The 25,565-nt window shown below is 35.4% G+C and overlaps 1 protein-coding gene across 8 annotated transcripts in view; it reads right to left on the reverse strand.

Moving 5' to 3' along the window:
* VPS13B (vacuolar protein sorting 13 homolog B) overlaps window positions 1-25,565 on the reverse strand; it is a 770,530-nt gene that overhangs the window by 641,053 nt on the left and 103,912 nt on the right. For all 8 annotated transcript variants that reach the window (XM_044245211.1, XM_044245212.1, XM_044245209.1 and 5 more), the window contains exons 13-15: window positions 20,877-21,068; window positions 15,424-15,593; window positions 11,583-11,777 (exon numbers count right to left, since the gene is read on the reverse strand). In XM_044245211.1, the coding sequence (XP_044101146.1) occupies window positions 11,583-11,777; window positions 15,424-15,593; window positions 20,877-21,068 (557 nt within the window). The remainder of the gene's footprint in view (window positions 1-11,582; window positions 11,778-15,423; window positions 15,594-20,876; window positions 21,069-25,565) is intronic.

The raw sequence follows: 25,565 nt of genomic DNA on the forward strand, positions 1-25,565 counted from the left end.
TGAAATACGTCAGTTTCAATTTGCTCTACAACAGCTGCACACTAAATATGTTCCAATGTCTTTTTCCACTTCCCAAACATCAACATTTTCTTTTATTCAATTTAACACTGACTAAATCCAAATTAAGAGATTAAAATATATAGTATTTCTTTCACATCCCTGGAAGATCACTGCTTCTTACTAACTCTGTTTCACATTTTATTTCTAAACATAATTCTCATTTAGTGTTTGTCTGCTACAATGCACATAGTTGCTATTAATATAAACTGCCTGCATTGTGCACATTATAAAAATTAACTTTAATAAATTACTGTTAATATCACTTAATGTCTAAAAGAACAGTAATTACAATAAAAACTATCATAAAAATGTATTTTGCCTTCAACTTACATTATGCACACACAGAAAGGATATCCAAATATACCCTAAAATGTTACATCTTTTCCCTTTCTTTTGTGAAAATTGTAGGGCTGAGGTTTTTCACCCCCAGAAATTTGGTACATGGCATAAATTATTCTTTATATGTTTATACTTAAAATGAGCAGATCACACTCAAAACTTTTATAAGCATTCCTGGAAATTCCTGAACAGTATACTTGGTTTAATCGGAAGAACCAATATAACATCACATTATATATGAAACACTACAGAGAACTTACTATATTTCTGCTCCAATTATTTCCAATGAGGTAAAAATAAACATCTCAAGCAAAAAACACTAACACATAGGGATACAAAATAGAGTTACTATTTCCCAACAACATATAGAAGTAGCTTAAGCCTAACACTTATCTTTATTTTTTTTTATTCCTTAGGTTCATAAAGCACTGACCTTCCTATCTCTAGGATTTATATTAACTGATTAGTTCTACAGTGAAACATGTTTAAGATTTTTCAATCACTAAATTTCAAAACAAAATACTTTCATTTAATGAACTTATAAACTAATGACTAATTTCTTAAAAAGTATTACACTACTTCCAAATGGTTTCAAAAAGCTGTTATGTCCCTACCATTTATCAAACTGAAATCACTCACTCTAAAGTCAGTTCTAAGCGAACAAAATAATTTTTTTGGAAATGAGACATTAGTTAGAATGACATATTTTTAGAGAAAACTGCATTTCAAAGAACATAATTACCTAATTACTATTAAAGAAAATGAAAGTGATACACCTACTGTCCTGTAAGTACTACAATCAGCCAAGTGGCAAGAAATCCAAAATTGAGAAGGAAAAATAAATGATTCTAATACTTAAATGATCAACCTTAAAAATTAAGTTATTCACACACATTATCTTTGAAGACTTGTTCCGAGCAACACTGTAAACCAAGAATTTCCAGGCACTGTGCAATTTCAGGAATTTCTTATTTCCTCTAAAAGGCCCATTTAAAGAATTCTGAAGTTTACAATTATTAATACCACTTAAGATAAAACATTTTTAAACCAATGTCCAATCTCTAAATATGAATAAGGGTAAGATTTTATATTAGATTATCTGTGTTCAACTAAGAACTCTCTCAAGCCACTTTCTAATATTCTATGAAATGTCCCAACAGTATAATCACAGACACTATCGTTAAGTTTACTCAGATGGAAACTGGGTGTAAAGGAGATCCCTGCTGGATGTTTGCAGAACTGCAAAGGACTCTGGGGAAACTGTATCTTATTCTGTAATATTTTTTAAACTTTTACTAAATTTACATGCTGTCCAGAGATGTTTCTAAGGGAACATTCTGGCAAATATAAATTATAATGAAAGAGTACCTATCTACCACATCAAAAATAATTTCAAAATAGCCAATTTCCAACTCTCCTTTAAATTACAGTAAGGATACACACAGATTTATAATACCTACATAACCCACTAACTTGTCAACAGCGCTTGATCAAGATTATAAATACTTGGGGTGCCCGGGTGGCTCAGTGGGTTAAAGCCTCTGCCTTCAGCTCAGGTCATGATCCCAGGGTCCTGGAATCGAGCCCTGCATCGGGCTCTCTGCTCAGCAAGGAACCTGCTTCCCCTTGTCTCTCTCCACCTGACACTCTGCCTACTTGTGATCTCTGTCAAATAAACAAATAAAATCTTTTTTTAAAAAAAAAGATTACAAATACTTTACCTAGAAAAAGGGAAACCAATGCAACAGGAGTTGAAGTTGCTTTCACCAAGGATAGCTCATATATTCATAAATAGAATAAAAGCACTGAACATTACAAACTAATAGTATGAACAGTAAGAATGTATAAAGCAGTAAGTGTAACTACCAATAAAAATTTTAGCTGAAAGAAATGTCAACTTGAATAAGAAGACTTACACATCACACTAAATGAACAATTCAACATGCAGGGCCACCTTTAAAAAAAAAATCCAATTACGAAATAAAAATATCATCTGCATCTTAACACTTCGCAATATTCTTGAATTAACATAAATAGAAAAAACTGTCGATTTAGAAATATAAAAAACTCCTAGTAAGTTTTTAATAAAAATTAGTTTGCTAAATTAGGATTTGCAATGATGAAAGGCAAAAACTATAAAAATCACATACCAACTGTAAATGAGAAGGGAAACATAGTAATTGTGATGTAAAATAAATCATTTTTATGCTGTTCTCATCATAAGACACTCAGTATAAGAGTACAAAAAGCATGCTAAAGATATGTTCCTTTCTTAAAGGGACCAACAAAAATATAAAACATTACCTTCATAACAAAGTTAATCCATAAATACGTGGCTTTTCTTTCACCAATAATGAAGAAGCAGAAAGAGAAATTAAGGATCAATCCCATTTACAACTCCACCAAAAACCAAAAGGCACCTAGGAATAAACCTAACCAAAAGGGTCAAAGACCCATACTCTGAAAACTATAAAACACTAATGAAAGGAATTGAATAGGACCAAAAGAAAAGGAAAAATATTCCATTTCCATGGTTTGGAAAAACAAATATTGTTAAAATGTCTATCCTACCCAAAGTAATCTACACATTTAATGCAATTCCCATCAAAATAATTTTTCACAGATCTGGAATAAATAATACTAAAATTTGTATGGAACCAGTAAAGATCTTGAATAGCCAAAGCAATCTTGAAAAAGAAAAGCTGGAGGCATCACAATTCCAGCTGGAGGCATCACAATTCCAGACTTCAAGCTATATTACAAAGCTGTAGGGATAAAAACACTATGGTGCTGGCGTAAAAACAAACACATAGATCACTGGAACAGAACAGAAAACCCAGAAATGAACCCACAACTATATGGTCAATTAATACTTTACAAAGCAGGAAGAAATATCCAATGGAAAAAAGACAGTCTATTCAACAAATCGTGTTGGAAAAACTGGAGAGCAACATGCAAAGAATGAAACTTGCCCGGTTTCTCAAACTATACACAAAAATAAATTCAAAATTGATGCAAGACCTAAATATAAGATCTGAAAACATAAAAATCCAAGAGAAGAATGCAGACAATAATTTCCCTGACACTAGCCATAGCAACTTCTTTCTAGATACATCTCCTGAGGCAAGGGAAACAAAAGCAAAAGTAAATAAACTTTTGAGACTCCATCAAAATCAAAAGCCTCTGCAGAGCAAAGGAAACAACCAACAAAACTAAAAGGCAACCTACAGAATGGGAGAAGATATTTTCAAATGACATCCAATTAAGAGTTACTATCCAAAATATATAAAAAAAAAAACTTACACAACTCAACACCCAAAAAATGAATAATCCAATTTAAAAATAGGCAGAAGACACAAGTATACATTTTTCACTAAATGATATACAGATGGCCAAGAGACACCTGAAAAGACACTCAACATCACTCATCATGAGGGAAATACAAATCAAAACTACAATGAGATATCACCCCATACCTGTCAGAATGACTCAAATCAACAACACACACAAAAAAAAACAACAACAGGTGCTGGCAAAGATATGGAGAAAGGGGAACTCTTGTGCACTGTTGGTGGGAATGGAACCTGGTGCAGCCACTGTTGAAGACAGTATGGAGGTTCCTCAAAAAGTTGAAAATAGAACTACACTACAATTCAGCAACTGCAAGACTAGGTGTTCACCCAAAGAATACAATAATATGAATTCAAAGGTATACATGCAGCTTGATGTTAAAAAGCAGCATTATCTGCAATAGCCAAATTATGGAAATAGCCCAAACGTCCATCCACTGATGAATGGCTAAAGATGTGGTATACACACACATACAATGGAATATTACTCATCCATTAAAAAATGAACTCTTGCCATCTGCAACAACATGGATGGACCTAGAGGGTATTATGCTAAGTAAAATAAGTCAGTCAGAGAAAGAAACACCATATGATTTCATTCATATGTGGAATTTAAGAAACAAGACAAATGACCAAAGGAAAAAAAAAGAGGCAAACCAAGAAACAGACTCTTAACCATAGAGAGCAAACTGATGTTATCAGAGGGAAGATGGATGAGGGAATGAATGGGTGAAACAAAATAGGTGATGGGGATTAAGAAGTGCACTTGCTGTAATGGGTACTGGGTGTTGTATGAAGTGCTGAATCACTCTTTTGTACACCTGAAACTAATATTATACTGTATGGTAACTAAATGGAATTAAAATCAAAAGTTTTAAAAATTTAAATGATGAAAAAACATATATATAAAATAGTATAGCTGCTATGCATAATTATATACTGTGTTTTAAAAAATAAAGTTACAATGTTATTCAGCATTTCATTTCAAGCTATATACAGAAAATATCAGTGAAGTTAACATGTATTTGCATACAATGTTTATATTACCATTATATGTATTACCCAAAATGTAGGTACAACCCAAGTGTTCGTCAATAAAAGTGTGGATTAACAAAAAATGTGGTATATACACAGAATGTAGTATTATTCAGACTTAACTATAAGCAAGCTTTACAGTACATTATGACATGGATGAATCTTACAAACAGTAACCTAATAAAATACAACCACTAATCTGAGATACTTAAACTAATCAAATTCACAGAGACAGAGTGAAGAACAGTGGTTACCCAGGGACAGTGGAGAGAGGGGAATTATTCTTTAACAGAGATTCAGTTTGGGTTGATGAGAAGATTCTGGAGATGGATGGTAAGGACAGTTACACAATTATGAATGTAGTTACTCTCCCTGAACTATACACTAAAAAATTGTTTCAATGGTAATTTTTATATCAAACATATTTTACAAAAATAAAAAAAGTAAAACAGTTTTAAAAAGAGTAGTTAATTCACATACAGTAATACACTGGCACATCCAAAAACTAAGTAAAGAATGATTATAAATGAGAGTTCTGCATTCAGAATAATGAACATTTTGGGAAGGAAAAGCCTTCAAGAGAAAAACATGGAATCAAATCTAGCAGATTAAAAATTAGAACTTCAGAGCTAAAATTGCTTAGAGATTAAGTAAATCACTTCATTTCACATATGGGAAAAATGAAGTCCAAAAAGGATAAAGGATTTCTTCAAAATTCCGTATTGCTGGAACAGCAATATGATGCTTCATTTGATTTAGCTCATCTATTAGCTCATAATTTCACTCTGCCTTGCTTCCTCCATTTTCTCCTTCTCCTCTCCAAAAAAGTATGCTTGATTCTCCACTTATTCTTAAAGAAGAAAACAAATTCTCATCTAACCAATAGCAAGATTCCATTTCTCACTTTCAATAAGCAAGTATCTTGAAAGAAGCCTGGAGAATGCTACATTATTTTTTTCATTGTCTACTCGTTCTTTTTTTTTTAATTTTTTATTTTTTATAAACATATATTTTTATCCCCAGGGGTACAGGTCTGTGAATCACCAGGTTTACACACTTCACAGCACTCACCAAAGCACATACCCTCCCCAATGTCTACTCATTCTTTAAACCCTCTAAATCTAGTTTCTGTTCATGTATCCACTAAAACAAAAAGAAACTCTGGAGTGAAATTGATTAAGTATGTATTTTTCTTATGAAGAGAAATTAAATATTTTCTCTTCTTCCACTAACAATTTAACTGAGAAAATAAATTATTTTTTTCTGTTGCCACCTTACAACCACTGAGATGACTAAAATCAAAAAGACAGGCAGTAATAAATGTAATAAAGATGTGAAGAAATTAAAAATTCTGTGGTATTAGGACAGGAAAACAATTTAACAACCCCTTTGGGAAAAAGTTCGGTAGTTCCCAAAAATGTTAAAAATAGAGTTACCATTTGACCACACAACTCCACCCCCAGGTATATTCCCAAAAGAAATGAAAACTTGCTATCACTCATTACCTGAGCTGAGATCAACAGTCAGATGCACAACCAACTGAACTACCCAGATGCCCCAAAATGGACATTTTGAAACGCAAATGCCCATCAATAGATTAATGGATAAACAAAATACACTATATTCATGTAATGGAATATTATTCAGCCATAAAAAAGGAATAAAATCCCGATACACGCTATGATATGAATGAAACTTGAAAATATTATGCCAAGTGAAAGAAATCATATGTTGTATGATTTCATTTACATGAGATGTCCAGAATATGCAAATACATAGAAACAGAAAGTAGGCTGGTGGTTATAAGGGATAGGAGGGGAGAGTTTAAATTGTGAGTGAATGCTAATAGGCAGACGGTTTCTTTTGGGATTGATGAAAATGTTCTGAAATTAGATAGAGATGACAGTTGTATTAATTGTGAAAACACTAAATATTACTAATTTCTATTCTTCTAAAAAGGTGAATTTATGGTATGTAAATTGTATCAACAGTCATTATTTAAAAAAAGAAAACCTCAAAACATATCTAAAGTCTACTTTAACCATGACACTCATACTAGTTCCCCTGGTCCCCACACCACCCCTAAACCACTTAAACCTACTCTCAAGAATTTGGGTTGTATCTACCTTCATAGACCCTTTTATATCTGTGAACAATCTTTAGCATTTTGTTTTATTTACATAAATAGCATTACATTTACATATATATACCATTATGCTTTCTGGTATTCCCACCAAAAATTACATTGTAGAAAGCTATCAATGTGAGAACATAGAGATCTCTAGTTGTATTTATCTCCATATGCAAAATTTTTTTCTGGAGCAGAGGTCAGCAAACCACAAGTCAAATTTCACTTAATGCCTATTTTTGTATTGCCTACAAGCTAAGAATAATTTTTACATATCAACATTTATAATCTGTTTGGTGATAGGAAACACTAAGCAGGAACCCCAATGAGGTGAAATGTTATGTCAAGAAAAAGAATCCCATTCTTCTCATTAGTAAAACTGAATTACAAAAAAAGACTATCACATTTTTAATTTTATCAACTCAAAATTTGTGGAAATTTATTCTCTTACTAACTAAGTACCTATACTACAACCTAAATTTTGCCTCCTGGCCCACAATGCCTAAAATATTTACTCTCTGCCCCTTTAAAGAAAAGTTTGTTCACCCCTGTTATAGGATAAACACTGAAAACTGAAATAGATGGGTATAAGGTAAATTTGTTTTCAAATATTTTAGGTCCTGCAAAAGTACTGTCCAAAATGATACCAATTTATACACCCACCGGCCACATATGAAAGCACCATTTCTCCAAATCCTGGAGAAAATTATTTTCTTGAGGTTGAAAATTACCAAATCTAAGAAATCCAAAGTATTTTGATACTACTATAATCTTTGTGATCACTCTGAAGCACATGCCATACCTGATCCTTGTGAGATAAAAGGCCTTAAACTCAAGTATTATTCTATAGCTTATAGGGCACTTCCATGAACTTACTCATGTTTCAAACATCAGATGCTTTGCAATGACTTAGCTACATGATGCCATATATAGTCAAAGGATGGCTTTACCAGTTAAATAAAGAAGATTTGGTAAGACATATGAAAGTTCCACCTGTGGGTTTTCTTCACACATCCATGTCAACTCTCCCAATTAATAAATTTCATTACACGAAATAGGTGCTACATACCATTTTATTATATGGTCAATACAGTCAAGTTTAGGTATATAAAATTAAAACTTGAGCATTTGTTTTAGTATTTAACTGAAAATTACTTAGGGTCTAAAATGCCACACCCATGGAATACACATTTAAATCCTCTATTGTAATATTTTAACACCCTAATAGGAAAATTAATCTTGGTAAACCTCCTCAAAAGTCTGAGTAATTATGCCAAGTAACATGAACTGCTATAAACTTTACGACAAATCAGTATTTTGAGTCAGTTCCAAATAGTACAAATATAAACTAAAACTCTCTACCAAATCCTGACCATTTAAAAATGTACCAGGCCAGCGACGCCTGGGTGGCTCAGTTGGTTAAGTATCTGCCTTCGGCTCAGGTCATGATCCCAAGGTCATGGATTGAGCACTGCATCAGCCTCCCTGCGTCTGCTTCTCCCTCTGCCTGCTGTTCCCCCTGCTTGTGTATGCATTCTCTCTGACAAATAAATTTTTTTTAAAAAAAGGACCAGGCCAGGGGTGCCTTAGTGGCTCAGTCAGTTGAGCATTTGACTCTTGATTTCAGCTCAGGTCATTATCTCTCAGGTCTTGGGATCAAACCCCTAACTCTCACCCACCACCTCCTCCCACCATTTCCTGAGGCAGGCTACAAGCTCAGCAGAGAGTCTGCTTCTCTCTCCTTTCCTTCTGACCCTCCCACTACCCTTGAGCTCTCTAAAATAAAAATTCTTAAAAAAAAAAAAAAAAGGACCAGGCCACTAAAGAAGCATCAAAAATACAATGATATATTCAATACTCAAGGCTTTACTTTTTAAAATATTCAATATTCTTTTTTTTTGAGATTTTATTTATTTGAGAGAGAGAGCATATACATGAGAGAGCATGGGGATGGGCAGGGAAAGGGAGAAGCAGGCTCCCCACTGAGCGGAGAGCCTGACTCAGGGCTCAAACCCAGGACCCCGGGCTCATGACCTGAGCCACAGGCAGCTACTTAAATAACTGAGTCTCCCAAGTGCCCCAAAATACTCAATATTCTTAATATCAATCACAAGTTTTTCTACATATAATATTCCTGCTCTGCCCAACACCAAACCTCCTAGAACATTTGGCTTATCCATTAAACATAGCTCTACTCAAATTAACCAAAATACAAAAGACAACTAGATAGTAATATGCATAAAAGCAAAAGACCTGGGGTGCCTGGGTGGCTCAGTGGGTTAATGCCTCTGCCTTCAGCTCAGGTCATGATCCCAGGGTCCTGGGATCAAGCCCTACATCGAGCCCTACATCAGGCTCTCTGCTCAGCAGGGAGCCTGCTTCCTCCTCTCTCTGCCTGTCTCTCTGCCTACTTGTGATCTTTGTCAAATAAATAAATAAAAATCTTTAAAAAAAGAAAAAAAAAAAAAAAAAGGCAAGACATTTCCCAAAATATAACATTATCTGGATTACACTGTAACTAACTTTTACATTACCTTGAAAATGTTTCTTCAAGACTTTATTTATTTATTTATTTATTTATTGAGAGAAAGACCAATAGCATGAGCTGGGGGAGGGACAGAGGGAAAAGAGAGAGAATCCTAAGCAGACTCTAAGCTGAGCACCGATCTGAACAAGAGGTTCAATCTCACAACCCTGAGATCATGAACTGAGCCAAAAATCAAGAGTCAGACACTCAACTGACTGAGCCACCTACATTACCCTGGAAATTTAAGTGAGCTTTTAACATGGTAACAATAGTAGTAAACAACTATCCCAGTAACTTTTATCTCAGTATGGAGTACAATCATATTGGATTGGTGACCAATGGCTTTGGTGATCATTCTCCTTAAGGACAGGATATGCCTTATTCATCTTCAATGCTGAGTGTCTGCAATATATAAGGAATCTAATATTTACCAAATTGATGAATCCTACCTAAGTAGAATACCTTGGAAAGATTAGTGAAGTGCCTAAAATTAGTCCTGTTTCAATAACAAGGCAAATATTCTCAACATTATAATCTGATATTCAAGTCATACTATTATAAAAAAATACACCTCAGTGTAATAATTATGGGAGTGAATTAAATGGCACAAATATAAAATATTACCTACATATCTAGCTTTCAAAATTACTTTCTCCTGCTCTCCATATGACATAAAATACTGTGGTAGATAATTTTAATAATGGCCCTAATGAATTACACTTTCCGGTGTCCACAGCCCTTCGCAACATGACAGTGTCACTCTCTCACCAAGGGAGTGGAGTTTCCTCCATCCTCTTAAAAATGGGCTTTGCATGGACTAGAAGAAAACGTGTTCATCTTCGCTACACGGTTTGAAAACAAATTTCACCATCTTAAAACTACAGGCGGTGTAAAACTTGTATTTACATTGGTTTCCTTTTATTCTACAAATATGCAAGTATTTAAGAACTTTGAAACATGGAACAATGAAGCATGAACCAGTAAAATCTACTTTTGGATTCCTCTAATTTTGGAGTCCTTTACATGAATTTAGTATATTTTTAGTTCTTATTCTTGAATATGTTTGTAATGTTTTCTTTAATCTATAAAAGAATTTGTTAGATATATGCTAACTCCACTTTGACTATAGTTCTGTGTTTGCTTTCCAAAAACACTTATTACTCAACATTTGAATTTATCTTTATGTACCTACAATGGGATATTTTTATTGTTGTTTTTTGAGAGTGCACCTGTGCAGGCACAACAGGGGCAGAGAAGGGGGGCACAGAGAGGAAGAAAGAGAATCTTAAGCAGGTTCCATGCTCAGTGCAGAGCCCAATGCAGAGCTAAATCTCATAACCCTGAGAACATGACCTGAGATGAAATTGAGAGTAGGATGCTTAATCAACTGAGCCACCCAGGCACCCCTGGGATGTATTATTTACCAAGAAAATAAGGAAGAGCTCAGTCAAGCCTACAATAATTAATGCTATCTAACCCAATTTAACTCATTAAGCATTCTCTTTGTATCCAGAAATTAACATGAATTCAGTTAAGAGGAAAGAAACAACAACCAAAAGTGTTAAACCTTCTTTATAAAGCATTGTCTCCCAAAAATGTTCCCCTCAAAGAAATCATGAGTCTTTAAAACATTCTTATAAACTAAGTATTCCTTCACACTACTTATATTTATCATTGATGACAGATAAGATTTTCAAAAACAGGGCGCTTGGGTAGCTCAGTCCTCTGAGTGGCCAGCTCTTGGTTTCAGCCCAAGTAATGATTTCATGGATCATGAGACTGAGCCTGCATTGGGCTCCACTCTCAGCAGGGAGTCAGTGTGAAGAGTCTCTCCCTCTGTCCCTTCTCCTCACTTCTAAAATAAACATTTTTTTTAAAAAATCTTCAAAAACCATAATTAACATTATGAACCTGTAGGTGTGTTATAAACATATATACGTATAAACATCAAGCTAATCCCAAATAATTGAGTAACTTTAAAATAGGTACACTTTCATTTAATTATGTTGAATAATGAATATATACGTATCATTGAAATCTCATGGGGGTACTAATTCCATGAAGTTACAAATCTAAGAAAAAAAATACTTAATTTTCCCAAAGCCAAACATACTAATAAAACAAGAAAATTCACTTTTCCTACCTTAAGATAGCAGTGTGCATAGCAATAATGAAGCAGATTATCAGAAGGCTGAGTAAGGCTGCTGACCACATGCACCAACTGTTCAGCATACATTGGCACAGAATGTTCCAGATTAATTTTATCCACTAATATCTGAATGGACGGCAAAGGCCGAAGAGACTGGAAGTTTGTAGCATTCAGGAAGTTACTTGAGTTCTGGAAAATAATAAAGTTCACTTTATAACTCAGGAAAACAGTGACTAACATGCAATGCCCCCACACAAGCCTCAGACTGGCACATTTTGCAATGTTATCAAATCAATCTAGAAATGATTTTCTTTTTTTTTTAATTTTTATTTATTTATTTGACAGAGAGAGATCACAAGTAGGCAGAGAGGCAGGCAGAGAGAGAGAGGAGGAAGCAGGCTCCCTGCTGAGCAGAGAGCCCGATGCGGGACTCGATCCCAGGACCCTGAAATCATGACCTGAGCCGAAGGCAGCGGCTTAACCCACTGAGCCACCCAGGCACCCTAGAAATGATTTTCTATGGGACTCTCTTACCATAACCAAATACAAATGTCTTCTATATATTTTTAAGTATGTCCTAGATTTCAAAAATATGCATATTTACTGTAAAATTTTTACTACCCATTTGGTTAAACTTTTTATTTTTCAACCAACTGGGATAGTTCACTATGTGCTCCTCAGTACATAGAATGGTATTTTCTTTTTTTTTTTTTTTCCAATTTATTTATTTTCAGAAAAACAGTATTCATTATTTTTTCACCACACCCAGTGCTCCATGCAAGCTGTGCCCTCTATAATACCCACCACCTGGTACCCCAACCTCCCACCCCCCCGCCACTTCAAACCCCTCAGACTGTTTTTCAGAGTCCATAGTCTGGTATTTTCTTAAGCTCAACCATTCCCAAATATTGACCTGGATATCCCAGAGCCACCCACCAGTTGTCTTCTTGCCCTTTATTCACATTTAGATGATGAAGGGACTAAGAGGACTACTCCAGACAGTTTCACAGACACAAGAAGCAAAAGCCGCAAAGAGGAATAACTTCTGATACATATCGTATCTACAATACTTATCATATCTAACAATACATACATTAAAGCCTCATAAAATCCTAAGAATCTCAAGTTAGGCTTGGTACTTTCAGCGTTACAGAACCTTTCTAAGCTTCCAAATAAATGCAAGTAGGTATCAAGATGTCCACAGTATGAACCCTGATTAGCAAACAACCCCTGCTGGTCCTAAAACTAACTTACTTCCTTAAAATGCTATACTGTCATTCTCAACGAGAAACAGTATGACCTTAGATGTATATGAAAATCTGTGGGAGAGAGGTTTCACTGTTCTTTCTGTCTTCCATTGTCACAACTGCGCAGCAGTACTAGCACTTAGCAGAGTAAAGACTGGCTAAAGATAGTAAATGCTACACAATACTTTCCAAGTCCAAAAAGCCAAAAGTGCCATTACTGAGATACACTGGGCCTAAAATCGACTAAGTTGAACCTATCTGCTTGAACATGCTTTTTTAACTTTTAATTAATAATTTTTATTTTTTTTATTTTTTTTAAAGATTTTATTTATTTATTTGACAGACAGATAACAAGTAGGCAGAGAGGCAGGCAGAGAGAGAGAGAGGAGGAAGCAGGCTCCCCGCTGAGCAGAGAGCCCGATGCGGGACTCGATCCCAGGACCCTGAGATCATGACTGAGCCGAAGGCAGCGCCTTAACCCACTGAGCCACCCAGGCGCCCCAATAATTTTTAAACCACTACTTACTAAAGCAATTGCTCTTTTTTTTTTTTTAAGATTTTATTTATTTATTTGACAGAGAAATCACAAGTAAGCAGAGAGGCAGACAGAGAGAGAAGGGGATGCAGGCTCCCCGCTGAGCAGAGAGCCCGATGTGGGGCTCAATCCCAGGACTCTGGGATCATGACCTGAGCCGAAGGCAGAGGCTTTAACCTACTGAGCCACCCAGGCGCCCCAAAAACAATTGCTCTTTTAAACGACTTTACTTTAGATGATTAAGGTATAACATATGGTAAAGCACACAAATCTTAAGTGGAGAGCTCAATAAAATTTTACATCTGTAACCACCACGCATTTCAGGCACTCTAGAATATATCCCTTCTCAGGCAATAGATCAGCTGACTCCCTCCAGAAGCAGCCAATATTTGCACTGCAATCACCACACACTTGTTTTGCCTGTTCGTGAACATTATGGAATCATACAGTACATGCTCCTGACTGCCTGCTTTAATTCAACATGCCATCTGTAAGAACTATCTATGTTGTTCCATTCATTGAGTTAACACTCATTATTATAAAACAACTATTTCTAATAATATTTTTTGCCTTAAGCTCACACTTTCCGGTATTAAAACAGCTACACTCTATTTTCTGTGATTTGCATTTAAATTGTTTTCCATCTTTTTATTTCTGAAGTGTGTTATAGTTTTCAGTTCCAGGATGTGATTTTTTTTTTTAATAGATTGAGGGCTCTTCTGAAATCTTCCACTTTTTTGTCTCTTTCTTGAACTCATTACTCATAGCTGCTTTGAAGTTAATGTCTAATACTGACATGCTTTTTCTCTGCTGAAATTTTCCCAAGATGATCGCTTTACCCAGCAACATAACAATTACAAGTGGACAATATGGAGCAAATATGAAACATTTCACAACATGAAACTATCGTATCACAGTCAATTCCTTGTCATACTTCCACAAGTTCTTATTTAAAGTTAGGACATTTTTATTTCTATAATCATCCTTATGTACATATCAAAAGAAATATAACCAAAAGAAACTAAAGATAACAAATAATACTTTATTATGTATATGGCAAACTCAGAAAGCAATGGCCTAATCAAGTGAAGCACCTAATAAGTCCTCATTAACAATAAAGTAGTAATTATTGTGTTCCTAATATGTGCAAATGGCTTATGTGCATTATCTCCTCTAATACTAAAAATAATTCTAAGAGCTAGCTACTATAAGGGAACAGCTCTGTGCCAACAACCTGACAATCTTACACAAATCCGTGCAGACCACAAAGCAAGATGCAGCCACAGCCAACCTAAGCCTTGGGAGAACATCCCGTTACTCTCACAACACATCAAGATAGGAGGACTTGCAGAGCTTCTAAAAGACCATGTCTCACCTTCTTCTTTTGAGGGAAACTGCAATGAGACATTTTCTCATCAGCATCCCACATTCAGGTGACATATGGTGTTTCCACTTACTATTCTCAATGTACAGCTATAATCTCTATAACTGCTTAGACGACACATGGAATGGAATCCTTGACAAAGGGTATTCTGCTTAATGGTTGCTGCACGTGTGTGCTGCAGGTCACTTTGGCCTTCTGGTTTCAAGACTGTCCTGAAAGGGACACAGCAAGCTGACACGATTAATGATTTGTTTTTATGTTTACAATGTAAGTAATAAACTACCTGAAGCCATCTAGGCTTACTGCTTCTTTACCAACTCAATCTGTCAGCCCACTTGACAAATGTTTTGTTTTGTTTTGTTTTTCAGAAACAGGTTTAGAGATACAAAGCAAAGTGTCATAGTTTGTATATGGACTGACTTCTAGGCCCATGCTCTCTTCACCATTTCTTGATACAGCCTTAGCTTGAGGTTATTTATATATAATATATATGTAGACACATATACACACACACATAAGAATTAACAATCAAAGTTACATTGTTTCAACATCACCATGGATGATTATGTAAGGACATATTCTTTTACTCTATCACCTCCTTCTTACAGTATCATAGGACTTGCAAATATGCATGTATGAGAAAAAAAAGTAGTGAACTGAAAAATATACCTTTTCTCCCATAATGACAGGTAGCAAATGGTCCAACAAGTTGAATTCAGCCATGAAAATAGTGAAGGTACATTTGAGGAGAGTAACACTTGTATGTCGAGTAGGAATATATTCCTCCAAAGATGCCACTTCTTCAGGATTCAGTATTGTTTCATTTTCATCCTTAATATCTAAAATGAAATAATGAAAATTTAATAAAAAATTATTTTTAAATAAGTGAATTAATTGGTTCCCTAATTTTAAGGACAAATTACATTTCTCTTTTCAACAATGAAGCAACTGCAAAATAATGTGTTACCTTTAACAAATATAAGTTATACTCATAAAAGTTACTGTAGAATGTAAATATGTCTTTACTATATAAAAATTTACATATTTGATTTTAAATTACTTTTAAATATTTTAAAGAAATTCTTAATCTCTTTTGTTAAAAGAATAACAGCTTCTGTTAAAAAAACATCATTAAGATGATACAAAAGCAAGCAACAAACAGATGATATTTGCCACAGATAGATGGATACAGATATCAATACAAAGGACCCACAGCATACTAAAAATTTTTTAATGTAAAACCTTTTACAAACCAATAATAAACAATGGAATAGAAAAATGGGCTACAAAGCCTTGAACAAGCAAAGGACGGTATTTTTAAATTGCCAAAAATCCTTTGGAAAGCTAGATAACATCATTAGGCATTAGATAAGTGCAAATAAAGTCACATGACAGCATTACTGACCCACTAGAATGGTTAAAATGAAAAAGACTAATACTAAGTGTTGGCAAGCATGCAAACCAAACATCAGCAAACCTTTTACATAAAGAGCCATTTAGAAACTATTTTAGTTTTTGTGGGCCATATAGTCTGTCACAACTACTCAACTCTTCCACTGTAGCACAAAGGCAGACATAGATAATACCGAACTCTATGAGCATGATTATGTCCCAATAAAACTTTACCTGTAGAAAGTGAAAATAAAATTTCATATAATTTTCATGGGTCATAAAATATGATTCTTTTATTTTTTCCTAACTATTTAAAACACAAAACCCACTATCAATTCATGTGCTGCATAAAGAGGCAGTAAGTCATAGTTTGCCAGCCCTGGCAATTAAAACTCTCCAAACCACTGATAAGAATGTAAAGTAGTATGGGGCGCTTGGGTGGCTGAGTGGGTTAAAGCCTCTGCCTTCAGCTCAGGTCATGTTCCCAGGGTCCTGGGATCAAGCCCCATATCAGGCTCTATGCTCAGCAGGGAGCCTGCTTCCCCCTCTCTCTCTCTGCCTGCCTCACTGCCTACTTGTGATCTCTGTCTGTCAAATAAATAAATAAAATCCTTGAAGAAAAAAAAGAAATGTAAAGCGGTTCAATCACTTGGGAAAACAGTTTGTAAATATCTACTAAAAGTGAACATATGCAATCCTTTTACCTGAGTGATTCCACTCATACATGCCCAACAGAAAGGAGTACACATGTTTACCAAAAGGCATATACTAGGATGTCTGTGGCATCACTGCCATAGTTAACCAAAACCTAGAAACTAAATACTCAACAGTAAAATGAATAATTGGTGGTATATTCACACAATGACACACTACATAATAATGAAATTAATCTCATAAACAAGCTAAAGCCAGAGAGAGAACATACATATTGTGTGATTCCATTTATATGAATTATAAGCTAAGCAAAAACTAAATCCAAGAAGATAGAAGTAGGGGGAGAAGTTACTCTCAGGGTCAGAGGAGTAAAGACAAGAGAGCACAAAGGGGACTTCTGGAGTGCTACCAAGGTTCCATTTCTTGAATAGTTACATAGATGTTGTTAAGTTTGCAAAATTCACAGAACTGTGCCCTTAGATTTTGTGCTTTCCAATATTTCCAACAAATAGCTTTTAAAAAGTGGGAAACTAAGTACTTAAGATGTAATACATATGTACTCATTTACATGCAAACATGTATGCAGAAGCAGCTCTCACTTTGCACAGTTCTGGCATACATCAGTTTTAGTTATCCTGTTTTAGTGAAAAAATGCCAGTTCCCCCAAAAAAGTTCAAGTATCAGTTACCACTGTAAAAGTGTGGAAAGTACAAACCTTACTGCACGTTCTTCAACCCACAAATCATAACATCAGATATGCATCATGATGAGTGACCCATCCTGTCACTTCTTTCAAAGTCCGTCAGGTGTGTTACTGGTATCTCTTATCTGTTATCTAACTCGTGCACAGACAGCAAAGCATGCAGTTGTGGTGCCTCCTTGGTTACCACTGATAAAACCATGTGACATCTCACAAAAATGGGTAAATGGAAAAGAACCAGCAATCAAAAAGGAAAGTGCAGCAAAGAAACAAAGACTGATAACATACAAGGAGTTACAGAAGAAACAGCGGACTGTCGTAATATCAACACTGTACCCTTGGAGAGACTCCTCACGTGCAGCTAGGGGAATTAGTGAAGACAGACTAATGTCAATGAGGAAAGTGTCTGTGATAAAAAGAATGAAGATGTCTGAAGAAGTCCAGAGGAGTGATATAAACAAAATACTTCCCATTAAAAGAACTCTCAGTGGTTTTTATGACACTGAAAATGTATGGAATCTGATCCAAACTTAGAAATACAACAATCTGCCCAAGTGCTGGAAAGAGAGTCCTCTATATTGTAAGTTATCAGACAAGGAGACAAGCACCATTTAAAATACTTTTAAGGGGCACCTGGGTGGCTCAGTGGGTTAAAGCCTCTGCCTTCGGCTCAGGTCATAATCTCAGGGTCCTGGGATCAAGCCCCGCATCGGGCTCTCTGCTCAGCGGGAAGCCTGCTTCCTCCTCTCTCTCTGCCTGCCTCTGCCTACTTGTGATCTCTGTCAAACAAATTTTTTAAATCTTTAAAAAAAATAAAATAAAATAAAATACTTTTAAGTTTGTTTTGGGTTTTTTTTTAACTAAAACTCTTACTTTACTATTCCCTTTAGTATTTTCTTCATTTCTATATACATTCATACCAATAGAGAGCTTTTAGCGTTTTGACAAAAATATCTGAAAGTGTGAAACAATTTCAATTTTGTCCCACTGATTATGACCACCTTCCATGATTTCAGCTGGCACATTTTTATGGCTCCTAATTACCATGGAAAGTGAGAACTATCTGTATATCAAACTAAAGTGAGCTAACAGCAAGTATATATACATATACATGTATATATACAGTTTATATACATATAGATATGTATGTATACAGTTTATATAGACATATAGATACATAGATACATATACAGATAAGTAGATATATAGGTATGTGTGTGTCACATTCTTGAGACGATAAACTGCTTCAGATAAAAATTCATGTTATATATACGTGTGTTTGTATATATGTGTGTAGGGAATCATTCTACTGTAAAAAGACTAATTATAATCATTTTTTTAGCAATAAAACCCTCTGAACATAAGATTGGTACTGAGGCTCTCAGAGACTACTACACTTTTCAGTATCCCTGCTGCTAGGTATAGGGACTTGTTACTGAGTTCTGGTAAATAGGATGACTGAGCTGTATTATTAAATGAAAGCACAATAACTACCATTTTCTCTTGCCCCATATTTCCTGTTGATTCACATTAGATATTGCAACAGTGGGCCAACACTGACCATAGATTAGATACATCTCAAAGAATGGTAGAATATTAAGACAGAAAGAATTCTGGGTCTAAAGACAACCTCAAGGAACATTTACCATAATCCACTAGAGCACCTACTGGCTTGGATTTTCACATGAAAAAAACAAATTAGGTATTGATTTTTGTGTGAACCTAAGTTTTCATTTTTCTGGGATAGATGCCCACAGTTGCTAGGCTACTAGTTACAGGCAACAGTTATAGATTTAGTAGTTAGTAGTTAGTAGTTACAGGTAGTTACAGGTTTAGTTGTTAAAGAAACTGCCAAAGTGTTTTCAGAAGTGGCTGTATGTTTTACATTCCCAACAGCAATGATGAATGACGTAGTTTCTTCACATTCTCCCCAACTTTTGGTACTGTCACTGTCTTTTATTTTCACCATCTCATACATAATATTCTAGCCCTTTTATGACTGTCTGGGATGAAGTAGGCATGCAAGCAAAGTATAAGAAATGACTACAGAAACATGCCAAGCACTTCTTATGCACTAGACACAATGTTACATGCTATTTACATGCACTGATCTTTGGAAGTTGGTCCTACCAGTGTAATACAGAGGTAAGAGTAAATTTGCTATGACAAAAATCAAATAAATTGAGCAGCAGAAATTTATTTCATATTACAATCTAAGTGTAAAGAGATGACAATGCTACCATGCTACCAAAGACCCAGGTTCTCGCTATCTCATTGCTGTTATCCTCAGCATGCAACTTTCGTTTCGGGGTCAAAGATGGCAGCTCCAGCTCCTGCCATTATAATTTTTTTCCACCCAGAAGTAAGGGTAAAGAAAAAAAAGGAAGGTGTGTGTATTTCCTTTTAAAGTCACAGCCCAAAAATTCACTTAACTGAAGTTCTGTTCCCATCCCAGTAGTCAGAACTTCAAGTCCTGTGACTATACTTGGAATGCGTTATCTTTAACTTTATCATAAGAACTGCTATTATAGGGGGCACCTGAGTGGCTCAGTGGCTTAAGCCTCTGCCTTCAGCGCAGGTCACGATCCCAGGGTCCTGGGATTGAACCCCACATTGGGCTCTCTGCTCAGCAGGAAGCCTGCTTCCCCCCGCCAATCTACTTGTGATCTCTCTCTGTCAAATAAATAAATAAAATTTTTTAAAAAAAAGAACTGCTATCACAGAAACTTCTTTTACTATAAAATAAGAGAATAATAGATATTGAGGAGACAATTTAACCATCACTAGCCCAATTATTAAACTCATTACTAAGAGAAATGAAAAATCAGTGATGTTACTTAAATTTCCTAACACTAAAAGCAGGAGTCAGAATTCAAGCCATTGTCTAATGTCAGAGGGGTCCTTTACATGCTATTATGTCCTAATAGAGAGTGCTTTATTGTATAAAAAATGAATTTGTATTTAGGAAACTCTGACAGTTTCATGCTACATTGAAAAAATTAGGTAAGCCACAAATTGTTTTTTACCAGTAAGAGCTATGTCTCCTTAAATCTAAGCTTGTATGTTCAGAGTCCATCTTCATGTCTGCTCTTCAGAAACCACGAAGTGGGAAAATGATCATTATTTCAGGAATATACATGAGGAAAAGTATACAAAAGTGCAGTACTAAAATCCTGACAAATACTGGTAAATAAAGTACTTATGTAAATAATTTCCAAATCTTGACCTCTCCCATAACTTCTACATACAACTAAATACATGAAAATCAGACAGGCAAATTACACAAAAAAAGATAATTTAGCAAACTACAACAAACTGGATTATATAATCATTCAAATCAACTAGCAAGAGATTCAAAATGAGGACAAAAACAAACCTGGTTTTAGCCCACCATATGGTTCATATTCATGTTCCAAGGCACAAACAATCATTTTCAAAATTCTATGTACTGCACTGCTATCCAAACGAAAATCAAGAGGACCTATAACAAGGCTTTTTGTAGATTTCTCCCGAACCGTTCCCATATCTTCACTTTTTCCTGAAGAAAAGTCTTGTTGATTTGTAGAACCTACAAGAAACCACATCTCATGTTAATATTTTAAGTAATCGGATACACTAAATTGTAATACTCTTCTCTTTTTAGCTTACAGGTTAATGCCTTAAAACCAATTCTCCAGGGGTGCCTGGGTGGCTCGGTGGCTTAAGCCACTGCCCTCAGCTTAGGTCATGTTCTCAGGGTCCTGAGATCAAGCCCCACATCGGGTTCTCTGCTCAGCAGGGAGCCTGCTTCCCCCTTTCTCTCTGCCTGCCTCTTTGCCTACTTGTGATCTCTCTCTCTGTCAAATAAATAAATAAAATATTTTTTTAAAAAATTCTCCACTAACTGAATACAAAGAACATTGTTAATCTACATTTTTTCTCTACACAAATGAGATGGTGATTAACAAAAAAACATTGCTTCAAATAACAATTATTCCCATAATCTATTTAATGTTACAAGAAGTGCAAAAAATTTAAATGCTCATTCTTAGAAAATTAGTCTCTAAAATCTAACTGGCTAATATCCAATAATTCTATACACAATACTAATATGTTAATTAGAAAGGCTGAGTAGAAGAAATTGCATTTTACTATTTCATCTTAGAAATTTTGCTGAAAAAAAATGTTCACAGGGCACTGTGACAGTTGTATAGTGATCGTGGAAGACAACAATGGGTTTTACTGGCTTTAAACTTTTTCTAGAACAAAATTACTATGACCAACTTTTTCTAGACCAAAATTACTATGCCTACATGATACAAAACCCAAATTCTTCAATCCCTTATCTACCCATATACTGAAGTGGAAACCAACGGTTATCTCTTAAAAAAAAATACTGGCTCTACCTATAGGTGTTTCTCCTTAACTAATATGTATACTCCGTACATTAGAGATTTCTTCTTAATACATAACTCCACATTATGAATGACAACATATGGTGATTTCTAGTTTTTTTTTTTCAGCTTTACTGAGATACAACTGACATAGTAATACTGTGTCACCAGGTACCCCATTCCCCTACCCCCCCTTCCCCTCCATCAACCCTCAGTTTGTTTCCTATAATTAAGAGTCTCTCATGGTTTGTCTCCCTCTCTGATTTCATCTTGTTTTTCCCTTTATTCCCCTATGATCCTCTGTTTTGTTTTTTAAATTCCACGAGTGAAATTCTATAATTGTCTTTCTCTGACTTATTTCAGTTAGCATAATACCCTCTAGTTCCATCCACGTCATTGCACATGGCAAGAGTTCATATTTTTTGATGGCTGAGTAGTATTCCATTATATATATACACATCTTATTGTGGACATCATGCTATAAACACTGGGGTTCAGCTGGCCCTTCAGATTACTACTTTTGTATATTTGGGGTAAATCCCTAATAGTGTAACTGTTGTGCCATAGGGTAGCCCTATTTAGAACTTTCTGAGGAGCCTCCATAGTGTTTCCCAAAGTGCCTGTATGCCTACATGCCTACCAATAATATAAGAGGGTTCCACCTTCTACACATCCTCACCAACATCTGTTGTTTCTTGCCTTGTTAATTTTGGCCATTCTCACCAGTTTGAGGGGGTATCTAACTGTGGTTTTGATTTGTATTTCCCTGATGCCAAGTGATGTGGAGCATTTTTTCATGTGTTTGTTGGCCATTTGTAGGCCTTCTTTGGAGAAATGCCTGATCACATCTTCTGCCCATTTCCTGACTGGATTTTTTATTCTTTGGGTGTTGAGTTTGAGAAGTTCTTTATACATTTTGGATACTAGCCCTTTACCTGTTAAGACATTTGTAAGTATCTTCTCCCATTCTGTAGGTTGGTCTTTTGTTTTTTTCTAGTTTCTTTTGCTGTACAATAGCTTTTTATCTTGATCAAGTCCCAATAGTTCATTTTTGCCCTGCTTCCCTTGCCTTTAGAGACATGTCTAGCCAGAAGTTGATGTAGATGAGGTCACAGAGGCTGCTGCCTGTGTTCTCTTCTAGGATTTGATGGATTCTTATCTCACTTTTGGGCCTTTCATCCACTTTGAGTCCATTCTTATCCATAGCAAAAGAAAAGTCCAGTTTCATTTTTCACATGTGGCTGTCCAATTTCCCAACACTATTTGTGAAAGAGAAAGGTCCTTTTTCCATTGGATATTCTTTGCTGCTCTGTTGAAGATGAGTTGACCACTGAGCTGAAGATCCATTTTAGGGTTCTCTGTTCTGTTCAATTGATCTATGTGGCTGTTTTTGTGCCAGTAACATAATGTCTTGATGATTCCAACTATGTAATAGAGCTCGAAGTCCAGAATTGTGATGCCATCAAGGTTTGGTTTTCTTTTTCAACATTCCTTTGGACATAAATGGACATAAAAGTCCATTCAGGGACTTTTCTGACTCCATACAAATTTTAGTATGTTACAGCCCTGTGAAAAAAGTTGACAGAACTTTGATAAGGACTGCATTGAATATATAGATTACTCTAGGCAGCAAAGACATTTTAAAAATATGTTTTTCCAATCCAGGGGCATGGAACATTTTTCCATTTTTTGTGTCTTCCTCAATTTCTTTGATGAGTGTTCTTTTAGTTTTCTGAGTACAGATCCTTTGCCTCTTTGGTTAGGTTTATTCCTAAGTATCTCATGGGTTTGGGGATTTTGTAATTGTAAATGGAATTGACTCCTTAATTTCTCTTTCTTCTGTCTCATTGTTAGTATATAAAATTGCAGCTGATTTCTATGCATTGATTTTATATCCCGCCACTTCGCTGAATTCCTGTACAAGTTCTAGCAATTTGGGGCAGGAGTTTTTTGGGTTTTCCACATAGAATACCATGTCCTCTGTGAAGAGTGAGAGTCTGACTTCTCTGCCCACTCAGATGCCTTTTATTTCTTTTTGTTATCTGACTGCTGAAGCTAGGACTTCTAGTACTATGTTGAACAACACTGGTGAGAATGGACATTCCTGTGTGTTCCTGCCCTTAGGGGAAAAACTCTCAGCTTTTCTCCATTGAGAACAAGATTCTCTGTGGGCTTTTGATACATGGCTTTTATGATCCAGGGGTATGTTCCCTCTATACCTACACTGTGAAGAGTTTTAATCAAGAAACTATGCTATACTTTGTCAATGCTTTATCTGCACCTATTGAGAGGACCATACTGTTCTTGTCCTTTCTTTTATTAATGTAGTGTATCATGTTGATTGATTTGTGGATGTTGAACCACCCTTGTAGCATGGGAACAAATTCCACTTGTTGTGGTGAATAACCCTTTTAATGTACTGTTGGATCCTACTGGCTAGTCTTTTGGTGAGAATTCTGCATCCTCGTTCATCAGGAATACTGGTCTGTAATTCTTTCTGGTGGGGTCTTTGTCTGGTTTTGGGGATCAAGTAATCTTGGCCTCATAGAGTTTGGAAGTTTTTCTTCTATTTCTATTTTTTGAAAGAAGAATAGGTATTATTTAGCTTTTTGGCAGAATTCCCCTGGGAAGCCATCCAGTCCTAGGCTCTTGTTTGTTGTGGAATTTTTGATTTCTGCTTCAATTTCCTTGCAGGTTATGAGTCCATTAAGGTTTTCTATTTCTTTCCATTTCAGTTTTGATAGTTTATACATCTCTAGGAATGAATCCATTTCTTCCAGACTTCCTAATTTGTTGGAATATGGTTGTTCAAAATATGTTCTTAAATTCTTTGTATTTGTTTGGTATTGGTAATAGTCTCTCCTCTTTCACTCATTATTTTATTTATTTGGGTCCTTTCTCTTTTCTTTTTGATAAGTCTGCCTAGGGGGTTAGCAATCTTATTAATTCCTTCAAGGAAACATCTCCTAATTTTATTGATCTGGTCTGTTCTTTTGGTTTCTATTTCATTGATTTCAGCTCTAATCTTTCTTAATTCTCTTCTCTTGCTGGCTTTAGACTTTATCTGCCATTCTTTCTCCAGCTCCTTTAGGTGAAGGGTTGGGTTTTTTATTTGAGACCTTTCTTGTTTCTTGATAAAGGCTTGTATTGCTACATACTTACCTCTTAGGACCACCTTTGTTGCATCCCAAAGGTTCAGAGCAGTTTTGTTTTCATTTTCATTTGTTCCCATGAATTTTTTTAATTCTTCCTTAATTTCCTGGTTGACCCATTTATTCTTTAGTAGGATGTTCTTTCACCTCCATGTATTTGAGTTCTTTCCAAATGTCCTCTTGTCATTGAGTTCAAGTTTCAAAGCACTGTGGTCTGAAAATATGCAGAGGATGATCTTTTGGTACCAGCTGAGACCTGATCTGTGACCCAAGATGTGATCTATTCTGGAGATCTTTTGGTACCAATTGAGACCTGATCTGTGACCCAGGATGTGGTCCATTTTGGAAAATGTTCCATGTGCACTTGAGAAGAATGTGTATTCTGTTGCTTTAGGTTGAAATGTCCTGAACTTAACTGTGAATCCATCTGCTCCAGTGTGTCATTCAAAGCCCTTGTTTCCTTGTTGATCTTCTGCTTAGATGATCTGTCGATTGCAGTGAGGAGGGTGTTAAAGTCCTTTACTATTATTATATTATTAT

The sequence above is a fragment of the Neovison vison genome, chromosome 4 (assembly GCF_020171115.1).
Source record: "Neovison vison isolate M4711 chromosome 4, ASM_NN_V1, whole genome shotgun sequence".
NCBI lineage: Eukaryota > Metazoa > Chordata > Mammalia > Carnivora > Mustelidae > Neogale > Neogale vison.